The sequence below is a fragment of the Dinoponera quadriceps genome, unplaced genomic scaffold (assembly GCF_001313825.1).
Source record: "Dinoponera quadriceps isolate SergipeBrazil2010 unplaced genomic scaffold, ASM131382v1 scaffold3595, whole genome shotgun sequence".
Taxonomy (NCBI): Eukaryota; Metazoa; Arthropoda; class Insecta; order Hymenoptera; family Formicidae; genus Dinoponera; species Dinoponera quadriceps.
In genome coordinates, this window is record NW_014558075.1 from 121,920 (window position 1) to 145,943 (window position 24,024).

Below are 24,024 nucleotides of genomic sequence, written 5' to 3' on the forward strand. Positions count from 1 at the left end.
ACAAGCTGAAAAGCAATATACTGTTTTGAAAGTAGATAACTAAATTAATGGAAATCCAATTGTCTAACTCGTAATGTTTATGATCATTTTACGCACAGATTGGATATAATATTTTTGAAAATAATGATTATATATTATTTCTTTGACATTTCAAGTAACCAAATTTATAATTAAAAACATGATTCGAAAAAAAAAAAAAAAACTTTTGAGCTGACGTCCACATTTTCATGCAGTTCGATCTACTATGCGGCGCACACAAGAAAACACGTCGCGAAAGGAGAACCATTTTCTACCGAAAATTGGTCACCAGCTATTTATCGGGAAAAAGAAAAATGTAAAAATTTATATCGACGTTCTCTTACCCTCCCCTCCCCCTCTCTCCCTCTCTCGACTGCTGCCGATAATATAGCGATCTTCGGACCTATTTATGCAGCTCGCAGATAACAAAACGACTTATTCACGATTCCCCCAACGCAGTTTCTCCGAGCAATGAGCAAAACTTCGTTTTCTATTTCGATCGTTTTGCTCAATTCTTACATTGTTCTTGATTTCTCTCGAGTGAGAGACGCATCGCGCTGCGTGCCGCGACGTCGACGCGAGGTTTCATCTGGCCTTAATTGTTTCTGCCTAAAAAATTGCTGTTCCAAGTCGTTCGGTTATAGCAACGACGCTCCTCTCTCCTTTCTTTTTCGTTTGGTTTGTCTAATTAGGTATTAAGTGCGAAGGCATAATCGCAACGATCCTTCGAGGCGATTTCTCCGGCGCGAATAACTCATCGCTCACTTTGCGTCGTAGTCGTCATCATCATCATCATAATCATCATCGCGCGAAATTCGGAACGGTCAGTCTCGGAGAAATATATCGCACGTAAACGTGGTGCGTTTTCGTACATCGGCCGTGTCCGCTCCGCGACGATGGTAAGTTCGCGCGATACCTCGTTATACTTTCACTTCGAATCATGCCACGCAATGACATAACGGTGGGTATACATACCAAATGCAATTAGCACACAATACGCACACGCATACGCGGGGCAGCTTTTGACGTCGACGCTGCTTAGAGTCGCTATTTTCGTGATTAATTACAGCGCTCGCTCAGACTGTTCGGACTCGCGCGTTCTCCATATCGCACTAGTTCAGAGAAAAGCCGATTCTCTCGAGGGGCTCTTATGCTTCTGTAACACGAGAGCAAATTGCCACCGCGACGAGGAGGCATTGTCAGCCCCGGCTGAATGACGCGACATTAACGACGTTGTGAACTTGCTTACAGTTGGTAACGCCACTTAAATTCTAAGCGCGCTGATTAAACGTTTGCACAACGATTGGCGACAGATCGCGGCCGATTAATGAAGCCCAGACGCAACAAATATTTCCAGATATTCCGTTAGCTCCTCTGTCTCTCTTATTTCTACTTTTTGCCACAGTGGAAGTCCGTAAGTCGGCGTATCGCGCGGGAACTGTGTATCAACGTCTTACAAGCAAGGCGATGCCTCACCGCGCCGGATAAGACCTTAATGATACTTTTTGAAGAACTTGGAGTTGACATTCTTTTTAAGAAAACTCGGTCTTTTCGGTTTCATTCACCAGTGACATAGGACCATCCGCTCGATCCCAGCGTTATCAAGGAGAGGAAGAATATTCTTCGCGCCTAACTCTGCTGCCAACAGCTTATGTATATGTGCGACAACAATGCGCTTGATTTCATGTAAATATATAAATAAACGATAAACATGTAAAGATAATTATAAGAGAAAATAATTGTAAAAAAGAAAAATTCCTTATCCCTCTTTATTTTAGCACTTTCTCATAAGTCACTCTAAAATATTAGAAGTTGCAGGGAGTGCTGCGAAATGCAACAATAAGAAGTGACCTCAAGTATCAATAGGCGCATAATAAAATATCCCTTCCTCCTCTCCCTGATAAAATTGCAAGTTACGCCAACCTCCATATCGCTGGAGCTAATCCGGCAGATAACGTAGCTTCGTTCGTTCGCTCGCTCGCTCGCATTTATGGAAAAAGGTACAATATCTCGGGAAAATGCGACGCCTGCGCGCTTCGGCGCGAACAGGTAAACGTATAACGACGACAACACGATGACGGCGACGACGATGAGCGGCAATAATTGAAGGTTGCGCAACGGCGTCGTCGTAATATTTAGCAACGAGTCGTTATGTACCTAACTTTTCCGCGAGTCTCGACGCGATACACCGAGCAGGCGAAGGTGGAATCCTGAAAGGCGGCTTCTCTCTTTCTCTCTCTCTGTCTCGTCATTGTAGGCGCGACATTCCTGTCGATTACGCAACACATTTGGCCGGTTATCGAACGCGGCACAGCACGAGTTATAAATTTCAGCCGAGTACCTGTTTGTACCGTATTCGCTTATCGTCGCTCTGATAATATTCGTTACTCGTTCGTAGAAGCCGCGGTTTAATTAATCCCGTTCCGTTCGGAACAGAGATCACCACCATCTTATGCACGCTGAGTAACGTTCAAGGAAGTCCGCCTTTGCTATTTATAGGTCGCTTGTTCGGAATTTTTCCCGATAGGTATGTTCGTGTGAGATGTTAAAAGTAAATTTTACAGACGTGTCGTGGTGTATCGCCTCAAAGTCGATTGGTTCTCCCAACGATGTTAAGCAATTGAGATTACGCTCGCGTCATATTTTCTATTGTCGACTCACGCCGACGTTAATTGCCAGTTTCGCTCGCTCGCTCTCGCTCTCTCTCTCTCTCTCTCCAACTTCTCTCGCGTCGCGTCTTTACCGTGTGATGTTCTCTCGCGTTGCATCGCATATAAATGAATAAGGAATGCGTCAAACGATATATATATATATATATAAAAGTAATTCGAAGGACGTCAGCGTGTTTTCCCACGAGGCGTGCCGCAATCAACGACCGTGGCAGTTGTTAACCGGATGCTACGACAAAAAGAAATGTGGAGACGAGAAGAATGATATAAAGAAGAAGGGACGCGAGAAAAAACGCGTGCCTGGAGAAGACAAGCTGTGTACGCGATTTTTTCTTTCCTTCAAAAATTGGTCTTCTCTCTCTCTCTCTCTCTCTCTTCTTCTTCTTCTTCTTCTTTTTCTCGCGTTGTGTATACCGAAGTTCACGTTTTTCTCTCTCGTTTTTTTTTACAATTCTCGGAATGTGAGTGTAAAATCATCAAAATTGCGACATTATCGAAACGTAATTTTGGAAAAATAACTACAGTTTCTCACAAACTAGTAAACTGGAAATGCATTGACAAAAATTGCACTGCATTGTGTGTATTAATAATTGCAAGTGATGCAATGCAAATGAGGCAGCTCTGAAATTTTAATTTCATCTGAAGCAACCGGACGATAACGTGTACCGTAATGACAATTGTTTCAGACGAGTTTTAGCAATCCGATTAATGATTCACTAATGTTAAACTAACATATTTATCGATTATCCGATGCCTCTTATCGGCAAATGAGAATCAAGTTATCTCTTCTATTACCACGTTAAACATTTCCTTCGAAACAAAAATGGCATTCAGAATGAAATCGCTGTTTAATCTTATCGTATAATTGAAACACTGAAAACGCGATTAAACTCGAGGAACGCGGTGAAAAATGTCTTAATTCGGTCGGCTAACTCGCGCCGGTCTCGCAGTGCCGTACATCGAGTTGTGTGCCACAATGTTATTTAAACTGCTGCATCCACCGATTGCGGTTATTATTTCAATCTTAATTTCGATAAATTATCAAGTACTGCAAAATTGTCTTAATTATTGTATGAAAAATTGTAAAACTTTCGCAACTATGTCAATTATTTATAACGAATTATAACGAATTATCGATTTTTACAGTCAGCAAGATCAGTTCGATTTCTGCGCCGATCCGGTTGTGTTGCGATAATTTTGCCACGCGCAACGGCAAGAACGTCCCGAATTCGATAACAAGGAGATTAAGAGACTTCGCTCGACGGCACTGTACTTTCTTCTCCCACATCGACGCGCCCGTCCTTGGGCCACGCAGTCGACTTCTTAGACCCATTGCAGCACGCACGCGCGCGCCCACACACACACACACGCGCGCGCGCGCGAAGAACGTCCGTCCTTGCGAGTCCTTAAGGCGCGAGTACAACTAGGAGCTCGCCGAATGCAGTCGAAATTGACGCGGCGTTTCGCAACGGCGAGTCGGGGCTCGCGCTCGGGTCACGCGCGAACATTTTCTACGCTTCGCGCAAGATTATCGAGAGAACTCGCGCGTTAAATTCCCCGCGTGTCGACATCAAAAGCGTCCCGGCAACCACGTTAATCCCATTACACACAGCCTTGCCCGAAAGCAGAACCCAGTAAATCGCGGCGAGTTAATTAACCGGTTAGCATTCGCATCGCGGATCGAGACTGAGATTTTCAGAGTGGATATTTACGAAAAATCTATCGGAATTATTTAAATACGGTAAGATAGTTTTCGATGAGGGAGCGTTATTTAAGATTTTAAACATTCGTTAAGATTCCGTGTAAAGATACTTGGTGTGTTCTTTGATTTACACGAACGACGGCTGAATTAACTCCCCGCGCTTCATTACCTGCGCGGTATAGTCTCTCGGTTTGGGCATTATATAAGTCGAACGTCTAGGCGAATCTCCAATTGGTCCGGGAATTCCGCGAGGAGTTGTGTCGGGACTGTCTTTTTTTTTTGTCGCTCCTAAAAATCCGCTCGATCGACGTAATGTTCGGGAATGATTACTACATCAGGACGCAGCGATAAATTCTCGCCGGAGAAAGTCGTGGGAAGAAACGGCAAACGGATCTCCCAAATTTAATAGACGATGCTTAGGGGCTCAGTTGTGGCGGCACTATGGGTGATCAAGTCGAAAGATCCAGGTTTAATGTCTCATTAACCGCGCGCGCGCGCGCGCATGTGTGTGTGTGCCTATGTACGTGTATGGGAAATGTCCTAATTATTTACAGCAGGAAAAGCGCATCAAAACTAAAACAGAACTAAATTGTTGCCCCGGGAGAAAATGTTGAATAGTTTTGGGCCGCTGCAACAGCAGTTACAGAAAAAAGATTTGCAATAAAACCGAAGGGCGCGCAATTCTTGAAACAGAAAGAAAGAAAAAATCCCTTTATTACATAGCTCCTATATCAAACATTGTGACATGATAATAACTGGTGATTCGCCGTAGTTTCCGGCACGGATGGAAAAATTGAAATTACGCAACACGTAAGATCCGTGTGGACGGTAAGGCCGAAAGTGAACAGCTTGTGTACTTACACCCGTGCAAACGACATCGTCATTCTCTCGGTCTCCCGACCTGTAATAGTCCGTAAGTCTATAATCTAATCCGCAGCCTCCTCTATCTCTTTGCAGATCCAATGCGTGAGCGTTACGATATCGGCATCGACGACGACGTAAGTCCGCGCGACAGTCCACGCAGCGGTGTATATATGTGTATGTATGTGTATTTCGTACGTTTCTCACAACGCAATGAATTTGATCGGTTGCAATGGTGCGATACATTACGTAGAGGAGGAGCAATCGTCGTGGCGTTCGATGACGATGACGTCGACGATGACGATGATAACACGGCGACAAGGACGACGAGGAAGAAAGGAATGAGAAGAATCGTTCGGGTTACAGACAGACAGACGCTCGTGACGGGGGTAGTACTGTCGTCTACAGTTTCTGCACGATATCGAATTTGTCCTTGAAGCCGATCGACTCCTTCTTCGGATCGTACTTCTTGCGCGCCGCCAGCTGGGCTCTGAGCTCCTTCGCGCTCATCTTCAAGTTCAGACCCTGCCGGGGCTCGCTGCCCACGCTGCCATTACCCGTACCGTGCACGTGGTCTACATCGTTGTTCCTCACACTGTTGCCGTTCTCCCGCATGCTGCTCTCGTTGTTACCGCTGTTGTTGTTGCTGCTCGTCGTCATCGCCGTCGTCGTCTGCGCCGCGGTGGTGCTGTCGCTGTGCGTCGAATCGTTGGAGCCGATGGACTTTTGTGTTGTGCTCTGAAACAGTGGACGGTGAAGATCAATCATCGCACGATCATTTATTCCTACATTCTGTTTTCTCCTATCGCAGTTCCGTTTTCTTTGGAATTTTACTTATACTTTATTCCTCGAAATCAGAATTGTAAAAGTAGAAAGTACAATACGGATTATTCTCAGAGTGATCTAGCGATCCCGCAAACCAGTACAACTGATGTATGAAGCATAGTCCAAATTACCAATTTAAATTTCTCCTGGTCGTATGTTATATCTTCGTGAATATAAAGTGGACTGAACATTTTTAACAAGTCGATATCATCAAAGTTGTACATAGTGGGACATAAAAGTACACGTACAGTTGTATTCGACAGACAAATACAGTTGTATTTGACCAGACCATTTTCAATATTGCATTCAGGTATAGTTTAAAAGCCCAGTTTCTTTCCGCAGATTTTTTTCCATTTTTTTCCCAAAAGTAGAGAAATTCGTAGAAAAATGTGTGTCTAGTAAATGCGTAACTTTCCGAGAAATAAAATAATTGTTGTTCATGACTGAATTTCTCGAGTGTTATTGACGTTATTTCGCTAAATCATAGAGTAAGTGATGGAAACAAGTTACTGAAAGCGTCGATGTCGCAGACAAAAACGGAGAAACTTTCATTTGTTCATAGGTTTGTGGGTCAGTTTAATTTCCACACGTCCATTTACGGATTAAAATCTGCCACATTTACTTCTCTCTGTAAAAAGAAGTTAATTGCGTGCACTTAATTGAAGTTAAATGAAATTAATACGTTATATGTTAAGCAGTATTACGAATTTTTCAAAACGAATTTTTCTATTCTTGAAAAAGAAACCAAAAAAATCTGGGGAAAAATTAAAAAAAAACGGTTCATTCCCGAACCTTCAAAATTATACTCAGGCCATATAAAATAAAACTTTAATTTGTGCCTTGTTCGTAAATTACACCCGATAAATACGAAATGATATAGAAATTTGAATATTATCCAAGTCAATTACAAGTGGATGTTTTACGATATGATCAGAGAAAAAGAGAAAGAGCAAAGATCGAAGCGACTTGATCATTACAATCTCCCATTTTATAGTCATTCTTTCCCCGGAACTCTATCTTTTAGTATCTTTGAATATTACAACTCCCATGAGTCATAAAATAACTTCCAGCCATGATTCGGCGGAGAATAGCAGCCAGCAATCTTTACCCACAATGATCTCGCTCACGCCGCGCTTGAATTACGACATCGGGAATGGTACGAGACGGTATCCTTTGGAGCTGAATGACACTGCGGTTTTTTTTTCACGTCTCGCGCGCGCGCGTGTTGGTGCGCGACCTTACATGCAAAGGCGAATCGCGACCGGCAAGAAACAAAATGCGCGTCGCGTAATACGGTCGGGTTCACAAACGAGCGCTGCTCGTCCCTCAACGAAGTACGAAGGTCTGTTGGCTATTTCGCGATCGCTCTCCTCTCTCGATCGATCGCACCGTGATACGTTATTATTGCACCTGGTAGTAGTACAGCGCTCGCGCAGATAAGGATCGGAGTCTCCAGAGAGATACTTATAGCGACCTTGGGTCCTGATGCAATTCTGAACGGTACTTAAAGGAATTCCATTACTCGGCGTCATGCGCATGAGACGGAGAGAACCGGTTCCCCGCGCGAACCGTTTAAATCCCTTCGAAATAATGTTAGTCGGCTATCACTCGCGCCGCCGCAGTCCTACATACGCTGAATTTCACGAACGACGGCCGCTTTCTGTACCCCGAATTATCGCCGCGTGAGTCGTTTATTTTCGCCGCGTACGTACGCGCAGGGAAACTACTCGCGGTAAACACGAGCACTTTTTTGCTTTCTCTCTAGCAGTAGCTGTCTCGATAATCTAATGCGATATAATTCAAGTAATTGGAATAAAAGTCAGAGCGAGAGGTACCATGACAACGCGCGGATAGGAAAATTTCGATTTTCATAACGAGCGCGCTAATATAGTTTTTTTTTCCTGTATGTGTTGCGTAATCGTCAGTCGTTATTAATAAATAGCACTCAATGAAACAAGATTTACAAGAAAACGAGAATTCATTTCGAGACCCATTTTGTTATATCGAAGCATATTATCGAAGTACTGAGAACAAAATATTCAATATGCATGACTGTAATTAGATAGTGAAGTGATTACAAAATAGAAAGCTATTTTTTGTAGTAATAGTGTTAGTGACAATCTTACTGTCACTAACACTATTATATACAAATTGCTACTACTACTCTTTAGTTAAAACAAGAAAATATGGCTAACAAGGAAAGTGTCTATATAATTTTAACAAGACTGACCACTTTTTTCTCTCGGTATAAATTTCTCGCGTTTCCTTCTACACGATGTAGACATTACGGACTCGTTGCGATCGTTAACGACTTCATTCAAGATACATATTTGAAAAATCAAAATTAAAACCAAGAGGAGCAAGCGACCAACGAACGGCCGTCACTCTTGCATTGAGAAGAAAAAGTAAACAGGATGTATCTGAATTCCATCGACACACTGAGAAACCTATTGAGTTGAATCAACTAAATGGGTTTCTCAGTGCAGAAACTCACAGGATAGATTCTATATAAAAAAAATAAACAAAAAAAAATCTTAGTAAATATATGTCCTTATCGCTTAGTTTCCGAAATATAGCTGCCGCAAAAAAAATAAATCTCAGTTTAAAAAGATATAATTTATTCACTAAATCATGTTTTATAAATAAATAACTAAACACATATTGTTATAAAAATACTGTTATAAAAATTTTCCAAAATGTCTGTTTCCCTTAGCAATGCATAATTAACATCTACAGATGTAAATAATATATTTTTTGTTATTTTCACTCACGACAAACGGTAATAATTTACTAACGTCACAATAAATTATTCTTTTATTAATATTAAAAAGCATCAAAATTGATAAATATTATCTTCAAAAACAGATAAAAACTTCTGTATTAGTCCGTATTTTTAACCCTTTTATAGAGATAAATTTTCGCCCGTCGTTGTCATCTTATGAAAGCTATACCTGAAAAACTAAGCTTTTGCGAATATATGTTTACTAAGACCTTTTTTCAGCATAGAATCCGTCTTGTAAGTTTGTAGATAGAGTTCAAATATACTCTATATATAATCGCAAAATAAAATAATTGTAATTGGGAAATTCATTTAAGTAAATGCTATAATAATATTGTTGATAATAATCTCATGTGCATATTATTATTACTGCTTTTTGTTAAAACTACAGCAAGCATGGCCGGCTCCGGAAATGACTATAATTTTTAGTGACATTCTCTCTCTCTCTCTCTGTGCGTTCTTGCACGTACTTTTGCATAGAGAGACACACTTTATGATCGCGATATCGCCGGTATCTTCTCGACCACTGCGAGATTCGCGCGCATGTTACACACGACGTTTTTATTTCTTCGCTGATGCAACGGCCCTATAAAACTGCAGGAATCTGTGCCATGGGTCGGCGATGACCATGAATGCTTCTCACGACCGCAATTCTTTTTTTTTGCGAACTCGACTCGTGCGAGCGACGAGAACGTATCCGCGATTTTATCGGGCCACGAGTTTCGGCTCGCAGTCCGTTGTTGCGAGCGATTCACAATTCCGTCCAAGGGACTTCGGGACGTATTCATAATGCAATATTCCGCGTTTCGATACTTCGACTTTCTTTCGCAAGGCAAAAAACGAGAAAAATCCTTGTTCCAGGGGTGAATGAAAAACGAAGAATTCGCGATAATAAAGTTGCCTGTCTGGCCTTTAAGATAAGCCGGTGTGCGATTTGTTGCGCGCGATTGATCGAAAAATTAAAACCGTCGATAATACCGGAACGGAAAAACCATTCAGAATGGCGACGGGCGCGCGTGCATATCAAGGTTTGAGAAATAAATACGCGGTCGCGTTTATCGACGGGTCACGCAGGTATTTAATTATACGTATGCGCGGCGACATGATGCAATGTCCGAGACTCGTTCTCCCCGCCGAGGGGGAGAATCCCCGTTATCTGCATACGTATTCAGACGAGACATGCGGGTTTTTGGCACGCTTTCCTCTAAAATCATTCTAGAACAAGACACGGAAATCGAATAAGATCGAGTAACGGAATTCGAGATTGTCCACCGTCGGAGCCGTCGTCGTTGTCGCGGAACATTTTGTCGATGAGCGCGTTTCAGCCTGCTTCGTCCTCTCGCGCAGCAACAGGAAACGCAGTCTTGTTTGTCGCCGGGGAAGGCGATTAAGATGGCAAGCAGGCGTTGCATATATTTGTAACGCTTATCGTTCCGTTAATAAAGCTGAAAGCGTGATGAGACGGAACGGCTATGCAAAATTATGCTAAGAGAAACCGCGTCTATTTGTTCCTAGAATATAACGCGTGCGCGAGCTCCTCTGCATATACCCGGTCGGTCGCGTTACGCAAAAGCGCGAGCAGGAAACGTCCGATTTCATACGGGATGGGAAATGACGAGCAGGAGGATGACTATTAATTGTATTGGGAGTACAATATCGCAAATTGCGATATTGTACGCGGACTTCCTCGAGGCCTCGATTGTATAATCGATCTGCGCGCACGTGATTCGACGAAAACGCCTCTAATGAGACAATATTCGGAGCACGTAATAAGGGGAGAAAAAAGAACGAAACCGTTTTGTCGCGCGCCGATAAAAATATCTTTCGCAACTGCTCAGGCCAGTAAATAACCGTTTCAAGTTGTCACAAATTAGTCCGGAAATCATTAATAAGCGAATGAACCACAGAAATCGTTGTGAAAGAAACGCTTACGCGTTAAAGCTAAGGAGGCTAAGCGTACGAGTTGCCGGCTGCGAAAGAATTTACGTAGTCCGAAGAATTTCGGTCGTGCGCATGATTATTACAACCGCCCACGCACCCAATTATCATAACTAGTATGCTAATTTCGTGAAAGAATGAAGCGCTCGTTATGACCCTGCATAACGTTATCAAGGAGTAATTACTCCGCAATCATGTCTTTATTTCGACAAATTGCCACAATATTAAGCGTTCTTAGTTTTTCTCCTGTCGGCCCTTTGAAAAAACGCTCTTTAAATAATAAATTTTAAAAGAGAAGGATTTAAAAGAAATGTATGTATATATTTGTAAAAGTAAAAATGTATCTATAATAAACATATTTGTAAAAAAGATTTTTATACCAAAGTTCTGTATATCACCTTTTTCGAATTATTGCGAATCCCTCCAGACTGTAAATTAATATGCGAGCTGAGAAATTATCAATCTGCAACCGCAACTTCTCGGAAACAATGTTTCCCGCTATTGAGCGAGACATTACTCTTTCGTAGCAAATAAAATGTACGTAATACAAACCGCGATGCACATGCAATCGTAAAGCGGCGGATCGACATAAACGCAAAATTTACGTAATCCCGCGTCGTGGGGAAAATCGCCGGAAGTGGAACTTCGCCGAGCGGGGACGAGGCAGTTTTCTGGTCAGGAGAAGAGAGAGAGAGAGAGAGAGAGCTCGCGCGCACGGCACGATTATCCATCGCGATTCTCGCAGCTCGCGGTTCACGCGAAAATTAATTAAGCGTCGTAAAAACCGCGCTACCGTCCTCCAAAAAGGCGACTTCCTGCGATCAACGGCGTAATGACTCGCATCCCGAGAAAGTCGCGTTACTGTTGCTACACGTTGTTGGAGTATCAGATGCACTCTCCGCCGATAACAGATGTTTCTAGACACGCGTGTAATTCCTAGGAGGCGAGATAACCGCGGGTTTTCGTGCTGAGAACTTCGAGCGATTGTAACGAGGAAAATGCCTGGCGAGACCTGAAAATTCCTAAAGAAAGAGAAACGCATTTTGTGAGACTCGGAGCGTTTTAGCTGGAAGTTACATCGAAATTTAACCATGCTATCTTATAGATAGTTTTCAAACGATAAATTATTATGATTTGCAAATTGCAATTCATCTTTTTCGATATAATATATCACATGTAGATATAGAAATGATGTACTGGCGTACCTCATAAAAGATTAATTTATGCCGCAAAAAAAAAAGGTCACGGGAACATTACGACGTCTTTTCGTACGTGAGCTCTCGGGAGCTAGAATATGACTCATTCCCCACCACGTGGAACGATAAGACACGTATAACTGTCGCGAATTCGTTCCATTCGAGCGATCCTCTTCCTTCTTGAATGCAGTTCTGCCTGTTATTGTATTGCGTATTAAGACGAGGATTTTTGCGTGAAACATACCGCGAGTTATTAACATTATCCCGTATCGAAATACATTATTTTCGCGCTCGTAACAGCGAGAAATGAAATAATCACTAACCTAAGTTAAAAGTCTTCGTATTCTCTAAATAACTATATGTATAGAAATGTTAATTATGTTAACGATTTATAACTATAATTTCCAGTAAGTAAATGAATACCCAATAGAAGTTAACTCTGAAATTGAGTTCAAGTTGTTCCAACCGGTACTTGTTTAAAATATATGAATTATCATTCATTAAATTATAAAATATAGAATAGAATGAAATTTTACTTATATAAAAATCCGATAGATATTATGTTGCTACACAGCTATTTATATTCATTACATCAATATATATCACCTAAAAATAATTATTAACCTAAATTAACCTAACCTAAATTATAATAATTGTACTGTTCTACCATCCCGACTTTAAAAATTTCGCGATCGATATACACGAATTATGCAACATGTGCGTTTAAATGTTATCGGGATAACGGATAAGATTAAGCACGGATTGATCGTCAAACAAATTTTCGCGTTCGCGATCGAACGGTACCGTCGTGAAATTGTTGAATTTACGCGACTAACCGGAGTCGAGTGGTATGTTGAGACGGGGAACACGAGAGAAACTCGCGTAAGCGCATTGTCGGGGCGTAGATTGTAACAATCGTGGAGACTGCGATAATGATATCAACGAGACCGGGAGATACCGGCCGAAGAAGACGTCCACGGCGCGGAGAAAGGAAGCTCGTGAAACACCGAACTTTATACGTTTCGAGCCGCTCGAGTTCTCACGCGTAAATCGTTACAGGTCGTTTCGTAATTAGAGGCGTAATGTCGCTTAATTAGAGGGGACGATTTCCTTGCAAATCGTCCGTCTCACACTTACATCACCCGAGAGAACAACATATCGTCCGTTTCGTTACGGAATTCACTGCTACCGTGCCAAAAACGAACGTCTGTGAAGTTGGTCCCACTTTTTCAAAATAAAAGAAAAATGAATTGTGTTCTGGTTGCCCCCCCCCCCCCCAAAGGGTTCTAGAGTTCTCTATCGATATTAAAAAGAGTTCCGTCAATTAAAGCGGTGAAAATACGAAATGAAATGGGGAGGCCAACTTCACGATTGTGTAACTTCGAAATGTTTTAACATTTTTATTTTCAATTTTAGCGCAAAAAGTCTTAAAGATAATCTATAGAACTCTTAGGGGGGGGNACTCTGAAATTCTCAAAAAAATTTTCACCTCTCAGCGACTGAAAAGTTTCGAATTTTAGACCGCTGTAACTTTTTTATTTTAAATTGTGGCGCAAAAATTCATAAGAATAGTCGATAGAACTCTCTGAGAGGCTACCAGAACTCTCAACGGAACGTCAAAATTCCTAAAAAAATGTTCACCTCTCAAGGACTGAAAAATTTCGAACTTGAGACCGCTGTAACTTTTCTATTTTTGATCGCAGCTCAAAGATTCATAAGAATAATCGATAGAACTCTTCTGGGGGCTACTAGAACTCTCAACGGAACGTGAACGTACAATCGTGAAATTGGCCTCCCATACTTTATATTTCGTGTTGTCACCGCTTTAATCGACGGAATTCTTTTTAACATCAATAGAGAACTCTAGAATTCTTTAAGGAGCAATCAGAACTGTACTCATTTTTTTTTAATTTTGAAAAAGTGGAGCCAACTTCACAAACGTCAAAAATAATCATGTTGCATGCTATTTTAAGTTAAACTCGCGAGCGACCGCTTCTATATAAAAGAATTATTGTCCGAACAATGACGCGCATATAAGCAAGGTATCAATAACACACACACGTCGTCACTTTCGCGTGCGTCTGCGAGTTAGACGTTGCGAACTTAAAAAAGCATATTTGACCGACGCTAACTTCGATCTTTTCGGAACTACGGACTGTAACGTGACGATGATCTAATTCTGTTTATCTTTTTCCACCAATACGTTACCAATGACAGAATTACAGAAAATGATTATCTTTCTCTTCATAATGCGTCATGGCATTCTACAAATACTGGATTTAATATATTCCTTCTTCCAAGTATATATACAAGGAGGAATAAGTAACATCTATTTTTAATTATATTAAAAAATTGAAACGAATAAATATCAAATATATTAATTTTCTTTTTTCAGGTAAGCAATATCATATTTAAATCCTCTTTATAAAAAGGAAGTAAGGCTACTTGCAGGTGAGATCTTTCAATCGCGACGGGAAATCTCTCATTAAACACTGAAAATAGCAGTTAACAGATTTGAGAAAACATTGTTCACACGCCACATGCGATCAGAGGCGGGGAATATCAAGTGACAATTTCTACGGTCGTCGCGCAAGTCTAGGGTCAGTTAGCACGTGCGGATCAGTAAAGCTTCCGCTTATTCAGCATGATTCAATCACATTTCATTCATCCCCGCGGCGCCTATACACACAAATACTCTTATAACGACTTGGACGAGCGACGCTACGCCAGCATGAAATAATGTCTTAAACACGTGTCACATAACATGCTCAATTCAAAAGTGAAGATACGATTATTATTGAGAAAAGAATGCATATAAAATAAAGACATAAGTGTGTGACAAAGCGTTAAAATATCTTTAATGAAATAATCGATATTACTATTGAAAACCTATGTAAATACAATTTTTATTTTAATATAAATTATATCGTAATTATTTTATTTTATTTTAATATAATTATATGAAGTTAAAATTAATGAGTATCAATACAAACTATGTCAACAAAGCGCAATGTACTGAAACGATGGACGGAACGTGTATTCTGGTCGATCTACTATCTCGTATTCCAGAACGCGATCGGGGTTATTCACATTCTTCTCGCGTAATAAACACGCGCTCACGCACGCACCGAGGACGCGTACGCGATAAGGACATCGTATCACCTGCCAATTAAAAAACCAACAAGATATATCGCGAACGCATCGTGGCTTAACGCGTTTCGAAGTGTTGGCGATAATCTTCTCGATCGATACGCCGTAATTATCTAACACGATGGAGAATAACGAGAGCTGTGGGAAATAACAACGCTAACCACTTTGACACCACCAACGGCTCTTAACGAGAACAAGCGTAATTCTGTGACCCAGAAATGGAAGAAAAGATATGATGCACATACAGGTGGTACCATTCGTCCTTCGTCGACTCGTCCTTCTCTGCTTCTGCTAAGTCAGCTTTACAATAAATTATTCCCATTCACCACGCACATTGTAACGCTACTTAGCAATCTTCGGAGGAGAGAAGATCGCGCCGGAGGAGAATCGCGCGCGCGTCGTAAGCGAGAAACACGAGCACCGCTTTCGCAATTCCGTCTCCTGTTCCCGATTCGAGCAAATACAGATGTTCCCGAAGATGCGGCGGCATTATCGCGACTTGTAGATAACGTTTGCTCGCGTAAGCGCGATGGATGTGTTTAAACAATGTGAAAACACCATCGCCGATAACATGAGGCGACAGGCATCGACGACACACGACGGCTCAACGCGATCACCGGCGCGATTATTTACAGTGCGGTAATTTATGCCAATTAACCCTCTTGTCCCTAGTTAGATCAGCTTTAGTGAAATTAATTCGAGAGTCGCGAGAAACGGAGAGATTCGACCACAATGAGACTCTAATAATGATATAATTCCTTATATCGTGGAAAAGCAAATCAGTCATTTTAATTATCGGGTTGAAAAAAAAAGAATAGATGACGATAAAAAATATTTTAGAGATTATCAAGATTATCGTGTCACATTGTCAGGAAGCGCCATGCAAGCGAATTGTGAAATAATAAAAGGAACCGTGACGTTAAAGATTCTTATTTCCCCAAGACAATAAAATGTGCCTCATGCATCGTGCATTTTATTACGCGTGCAACCTTGGCGAAATATATGTGTGTAACATTAACAAGCCGCGATAAATCTACCGGCTCGCCGTCCAGAAATTAAAAAGTGCAGTAAATTTCCATGCAGCATTATAAGAAACGCCAAAGTAATTACCTAGCAAAGAAACTTGAATCCGAAATTAAATTTTATCGATAAAACAACTTTAATTCGAAATTAAATTTATAAAGACGAAAGGAAAAAAACGTTTTCGGAAGTGCGCTGTGGCTTTTAATTTTTGCGAGGGCTCGGAATTACGGTAATTCCCTGTCTTTTAATCAAGGCTTTATTCTCTCCCCAAATGATAATGAAGAGCGCACGGTGAGTAATCACCGCGCAGCATAATCACGCGTCATCGACGAGAGGAAGGAAAAAAAAGGCACGATTTCTCGTTATTAGTCAGCTGACACGTATCAGCGCGCAAAGAGACGCGTCATCGCCGAGAGAGGAGACGATACGATCAATGAGAAAACAACCTGGACGTCGTTGCTGTACACGTCCACACAGCGGAGATAAAAAAGAATCATTTTGACGATCGAATCCTAAATTACTTCCTATCGCTGTTAGCGCTATCTGCCTAGTAATTCACGCGTAAGCGCACCTCTTATCGCTGTAAAATCTCCCTGCGATCACGCGCAGCGTAAATCACGGCGGGCTCGATTACAATTACAAAAAGGTATTTATAGATCCGCACGCGGCCATCGGTCTCCCTCCTCGTAAATACAATCGAACGTATACGAGCGTTACGCTCACGTGAGTCAAGCATGCACGAGCGCGCGCGCATAATTATGAGAATAAATGCTTGAAACTGTGTAAAGTTCATAAAAATACTACATATAAGATGAGTGATATTTTGCGCAAGATAATATCCGAGTATATTGTACGAGAAACATTGTTCTCGTATCACGTGTTGGATTTAACGGGACGATTTTACGGACGAGTAAGTGTAAGGTTGCGCCAAGCGTACGAGAAGGACGCTAATATTCGAAAATTAACGCTGACGTGAATATGTGTGAACAATTGTGCCGTACGTAATTAATTTTCACTATGCCGTTTCGCGATGGGGAAAAGCACGTGTCGGCACGTATGTTCTCCTCTGTGTCGTTCTCGATATCTCGCATTTCTAGCTTCGGTTACTTTTATTCCAGCACATCGATCATTTGAAATAGCTAAAAGAGCACAGCGAAACGGCGGGACTGTTCGGCGGAGAGAAATAACTAATTACGACAGGATGACGCATGTGCATTCAATAACAGCGCACCTGTTTGTATTTGCGTGAACGTATCATAAAAGCAGGAGAGTATGTGCGATGCAATGCAAAAATAAGGCAATCATGTGCCATAAATAGCGTATTTTCTCTTCATAAAAAAAAATATATATAAAATTTTTATATTTTTTATATATTTTTACATTTGATTCTATAAATTTGTAAATATTATGAATATATGAAAAAATTTATTTTTACATATAATATTTTAAATATATGACATTTTAATACAGGAATAAATTCACAAATTATTATTTTCAATAGAGTAAAGCCGCATCCTGAAGAATCGTACAAACTTATACTTATTTTCGATATATACAGTTTAAAAAATAAATTTTTTTTCGGAAATTAATGAATGATGTATAAAACATAGCACACACACGTTAAAGATTCAAAAATTGACCGGAAGCACGCTGATATCATATATACTTGCCCTGCTAAGTAATTATATTTTATAGTATTAGTGTGTTTAGGAAAGCTGGTAAGATTCCGACATGACGAATCGGCGTGTAAAAAATACTCGGCATTGGTACATCGCGGTTGCTGCGTGTCGAGGTGACCGCGCGCGTACATGTCTCTCGATCTTGCGAACGTGCCGGACACTTTCTAGCATGGACGGACGTAAATATGCGAGCAAGCGCAACGATGACACGAATCCAACAGGTGGACTCTCGTAGCGTGACGTTAAATTCCACGGGAATGCCACGGATTCCTTCGATACGGGCGCGCGTCGGCACCGTCCCGACTTTCGAAACCGCTGAGGAAAACACAATTAACCGCATGTACGTTAATCCCCCCCCCCCCTCCCGCCGCGATTTGCCCGAAAACAGCAAAATGTGACATCTTCCGGAATGTAAAAATATAATAAAAAGTTGCTAACATCCAATGTTTCTATGGGAATTTATTTTGCTTTAGCTGTTACGCAAGCAGGAGGAAAATTAATGCTGAAAGAAGCCTGCACGATCGGGCTTCTTGCGTAATCATTCGACGAGGAAATCACTGATAATCGCGCCAGATTAGAACTTCATTAATATGAGAAATATTCTATTGAATAATTTTTTTTACGTATCATTATAAAACCGATCATGTACATACGGGTATCAAGGTGGGATTAAGATGTACAGGAGCGGCAAATATCTTTCATTTGCAATGCAATCATTAATGCCGCATTCGTGATTTCTACGCCACGTTATTCCGAGAACTTCAATACTCGTCCACGATCATATTTACTTAAACCGTCCGTGATTTCGACTCGAATCTAATTAACGGCGCCCATTATTCGAATTTTGCAATTTCTCATATTTCGACACATATTGTATATTTAATATAAAAGGTTAAATGAATCAAACGTCTTAGAAACACGCAACGACATGCCGTCGAAAAACAATTCTTACATCTACGAATGCCAAGTTTCTTTCCGAATTGTACGCATGTCACTATGAAAAAATAAAAACCACTCATCCGACATTCAAATACGTATGCACGTTTTTCCACAATATAACATGTTTTTTTTTTACTAATCAGCTCACCTTGAGACGCTAAAACGCACTTGCTGTGATGTTCGATTTATTACTAAACCAGTAATCATTGATTATTAAATCAGTTAACACAGGTGATACATTAATGTATTATTTCGTTTCCAGTTAATTATTAGATATTACTAAAATACAGATAAATATAAGGATTATAAAATATTACTAAGATTTAGATAAATATATCTCGAGTAGTCTTATAACAAACACGTAATAAGCCAAAAGAGATAACGAGAGAGAGAGAGAGAGAGAGGAAAGTAACCGGAAGAGAGCAGCATCCTTACCTCGTCGACGGAGCAGTTACTGCCGTCCGAGCGGTCCTCGTGTTCCACGCTGTTCGGGTTCCTCTCGGGTGTCTTGATTACCTTGATGTTCGCCATGGTGCCCTTGATGACGATGTTGTTCTCCCTGAAATAGTCGTCAGCCTCCTGGTCGACCACCAGCAACTTCGTCTCGTTGGCGAACGCCTTGATGCGCTCGACCACCTGATTGTGGGTCTCGTTCGCGATGTCGATCTCGTTCACCTCGATTATACGATCGCCCTGACGCAGACCGGCCGCCTGGCTCGGCGAGCCATCGTCCACCTTGCCGATGAACTGGCCGCTCTTGCCCTTCTGCGCGTGCAGGTTGAAACCGTAGCCGGGGAAGTCGTCCCACTTGACGATGTGGCAGAGCCGGGCACACGGCGCCTTATCGTCCTTCAGAGAGGACATGTCGCGTTCTCTCTCTTTTTCTCTCTCTCTCTCTCTCTCTCTCTTACCCTCGACGCGCGCTCAAGAGAGAGAGGAAAAGGTGTGAGGAGGGATCTCGAAACAGCAAGACGAAGAGACGCGTGGAGCGTGCACGAGTGTATACTGTACGCGTTTTCGCGTCTAGCCGGACCGCAGAAGCACACGGAATCTCACGAGGAACGCGCGGAACGTTGAAAGTCACGCGCGACGAGCCCAGACGGCAGAGAGCACGGCGAGCGAGACACGCGCACGTATACACGACGGGCGACGTATGCTGCTACCACGATCGCGATCGTGGCGCGCGCCAAGAGGTGGCGAAGAGTCTCGAAGCGTCTCGAATGCCCGCTCGGCTGCTTCGCGTTCGCACCGACCACCGCCGAACCGATCCGATCGCGCGCGCACCGGCCGCGAGGCGACCGTTCGAACCGACTGGCGGCGAGACAGCGGCACGAGTCGCTCGTTCAGCGCTGTACAATGGCGGACACCGCAACGATGAAGCGATCTTTTCTCGAGTCCGTTGATTTCCGCAAGGCCCCTCGGGATTCTCTCCTTCTCCTTTCCGCCGATACCAACGATTTGTCTCACGATGATCGTATTATTTCCTGCTCCCTGCCTGTTCCTCACTTCGTAGAGATGTCCATTCGAGATTTAAATTGAATGAAGTATATTTTCCGTTACTTACGCGGGCACTCCTCGACGCTGAATCGCACTTTACGCGCTACCCGCCAGCGAAGATTCTTACACACATATATACGCACACACCACGATCATGCGCACCTGTCGTGGCGAAAGCGAACGAAAGCGACGATTATCGCAGCTCACGCGAGCTACACGTTTTCCCGAACGAAACAGGAATCCACGCGAGACGTTGTCGCGAACTTGCCAGACCGGTAAGGCGAGAGAGGGGCGGACTGATAAACGAAGGTGGCTTGCCGACTGTTACGGCAGCGCCGTCTGACGAGCGAATTTGCACACACTTGATCGAAGTCGATTATATCGATCGACAAAAAAATTTGGATGGATAAATTTTCAAGGAATTGCATTTGAATTGCACGTAATTTCACGAGAATTGAATGGATGAATCGTCCGAATAGAAATCCCTTGAATTTCTCTCTCCCGTCCTTTTTTCACCTTACAACGTAGATATTATTCACCCTGAAGCTTCTTCTATTGATATCAACTATGTTAATGCAGATATGCGTAGTGTATTTTAAAATATACATAAGATGTCTGATGCAAGCTGTCCTATCTGTCATATTGTACTTTAGAATAATGTGAGCAAGAAAATTGTCTATCATTTTGTGAACAAACACGCAAATTTAGAGTCATTAATTATTAAACATGACCATGTATAAAGGCTTCTTTAATTAATAATTAAAAATTTTGCGTGATAGTATTATTTGCAAGATAGTAAAGGACTTTTTTATTCAGAATTCTAAACTACAAGTATACGACCATTGCACATAGCCATAGGTTCAAGGTTCAAGGTTCAATATACTGATGTCTGTCGCTAGGTGCTATTCTGAACAAAAAAAGTCCTTTGCCAAATAACCACAAAAATGTTTGAATTATTAATTTAAAAAAATTTCTATATATTTCTATACATCCATTGTCAATAATTAAGAACTTAAAATTTTTCATGGTTATTTGCAAAATGATAGAAGACTTGTTTGTTCACATTGACCTAAATTACAAGTATGACGGGACGATTTACATCAGACACCCTATATATTAAATAATTTATGATAGCGATAAGTGAATATAACATAATATAATATAAAGCTTTTGTGACCTATATTTGTATGTCATAAAAGGATTATAGGACGAATTAGAAGATGTCATGGCGGCAGCGTATTACTTTACCACCGTCGTAACATCATTCGTGTAAGCAAATAAAAATCAGTAGGCTACTGTTCTTAATACGTACCTGCATTCCCCTCAATGCAGCTTTCGCGATTAATGGCTTACGCTGCCAACATATATGCTAATTATCTTCTTTCCATGAAACGCGAATGATCGGTCCGATTCGAGCGAGACTGGCGCGCATGATACTAAAACGTGACACAATCCTACTGGCGCAACAGTGGCAATTTAAACAAACAAGGCGTGCATCACGATCGAAGGCGATTTCCGCGAGTTGTAAAACGCACAGGCAAGCCCGTGATATAAAACGACGCGATTGCGCCGTTATAAAAAGAGGCACGTCGAAAAAAAAGTTTCCTTAGAACGAGGTGCAATTAGCCGCCAAAGAATTAATGATACGTAACAGCACTCGCTATCACTCGTACCTAACTTCAGTACGACATCACTGAAGATGTGTGGCATGACGTCTATGTGTGATATTATTTTATGATCCACAAGAAAATGGATCCTCCGCGTGAATATTAAACTTTCATCATATATGTCCACATACTGCATTTTTCCTATTTGAAAATATGATGCAGATTTTCTGATGAAAATCAACGTTTCCCGAGACGGCTTAGGAATAAACTCGTCATTCGAACTAAAATCTCAATTAACTGATTACGAAATAGGAAACACAATGATTCAAGGCAATTATGGCGACGCGCGCCCGTGACTATCATCTCTCCACTTCCGTTCTTCGGTAACCTCTATAGACGATTGTACGACCGCAATGAGCGTAATAAAATTACTTAGAGCAGCTTTGGAATCATTCTTCCCGATTTCTTCTCGTATACAGCGGATTAAGTCTGACGTCGCCTCGAAATTAAAACAAGCAGCCACAAACAGCATCACCGCATAGTGTAATAAAACGATAAATAAAAAAAAAAATAACGTTGCTATTGCAAATTTTCTAAAGTCATTTTCATGGAATCGAACGCTATTAGGAAGTGACGATTGGAAATTGTCATTTTTAATCTACATAAAGTGTATAAGCCCGACGATTGTACTAATCGACTTCGCGTGCAGGCTGCACCCCGTCTTGGTGCGTCCGATAGCAAACTTTATGTGTACACTCATAATTCAACGGTGACGAATCGGAATGGCGACCGCGTAGCTGTGCTGTGCGTGCATGCTTATTCGGAGTCTCGTCCATCGCATATGCATGCAACATCTTCTCTCGCGGGTACAACGAGAATACTTCGTGGAACGTGGGCGGTGTTCGCCTCGCGAGAATTACAACGTCGATGAAACCCGTGTTTCCGATAGAGTACAAAATTCAACTACAAAACAACGTAGGTAAAAAGGCATGTTAATAAACGACAATATAAATAAATAATCAATTTTACAGTAAAAAATCAGAGAGAAAAAGAAAGAGAGAAAGAGAGAGATTTTGCTCGTACGTATCATATATGGAAATGCAATACACAGAGAAAAAGATTTCTTTCGATTTAGTATACAAGTTTGCTTGACCACGGTTTGTTTTATAGACTGAGAAAAAGATTTCTTCAAATTTGATAAATTTTATTGCATCCAAACAAATTTCACCATCGGCACGCTCCAAAAAAACGAATATTTCGATCAATAAATACGATTGCTAGACTTTTTATTGAATATGTATATTTATCTTAAATAAAAAATGTGTTAGAAACGAAAAATAATTTTCTTATAAAGAAATTATTTGTTTCATTTTACATATTTATTGTAACCGAATAATATTTCATTTGATTAAAAGATATTATTTCAAATAACAGCGCTCTTTCTGTTAAATAATAAAGTTTTCTTGAACGAGACAATAACATTTTTACTGAAACAAATAATATTTCGTATATGCTGTTCCTGTAAAACAAATTTTAGTCAAATAAATAGAAATATTAAATCTAAAGAAACCTTTTTCTTTGTGTATAAACAATATAATTTAATATCAAATATCATTTTGTTTGAATGAAAATATTGTTTTATGAGAGTAAACCATGTCGTTTAGTAGAAAAAAAAGTATTTTGAGGAAACAATATTTGATTTTCAATAAAAAAAATTTATTTCGTCATGTATTAAATATTGTTCCACTGAAACCAAAGTTCTCTAATATTTTTTTAACTTAGTGTTACTTCTTTTCAAATAATTTATTGTTTGTGACAATCATTATGATGTTTCGGTGAAAATACAAAAGATATGTCATTTGATGTAAANGATGAATCATGTTATTTGATAGAAGAAACAGTCTTATTTAGAGGAAGTAATGTTTTGTTTTTAATAAAAAATATTATTTCATTATATATTAAATATTGTTCCATTGAAGCAAAGAAGTTTTTTAATATTTTTCTAACAACGTGTTATTTTTTTCGAATAATTTGTTGTTTATGATGATTATGTGATGTTTAGGTGAGGATATAAAAAAGCCTACACAGCAGAAATGTTCATAAAACATCATAGGGATATTTTAAAGACATAGCGATATGTT

At 40.8% G+C, this 24,024-nt stretch overlaps 1 protein-coding gene across 1 annotated transcript; it reads right to left on the bottom strand.

Moving 5' to 3' along the window:
- Positions 1-1,772: 1,772 nt before the first annotated feature.
- On the bottom strand, positions 1,773-20,507 carry LOC106749621 (Na(+)/H(+) exchange regulatory cofactor NHE-RF1). The gene is made up of 2 exons (XM_014629274.1): positions 19,215-20,507; positions 1,773-5,988 (listed from the first exon to the last, which is right to left on the bottom strand). The coding sequence occupies exons 1-2, from the start codon at positions 19,641-19,643 to the stop codon at positions 5,653-5,655; spliced, it is 765 nt and encodes a 254-aa protein (XP_014484760.1). The 5' UTR covers positions 19,644-20,507; the 3' UTR covers positions 1,773-5,652.
- Positions 20,508-24,024: the final 3,517 nt, after the last annotated feature.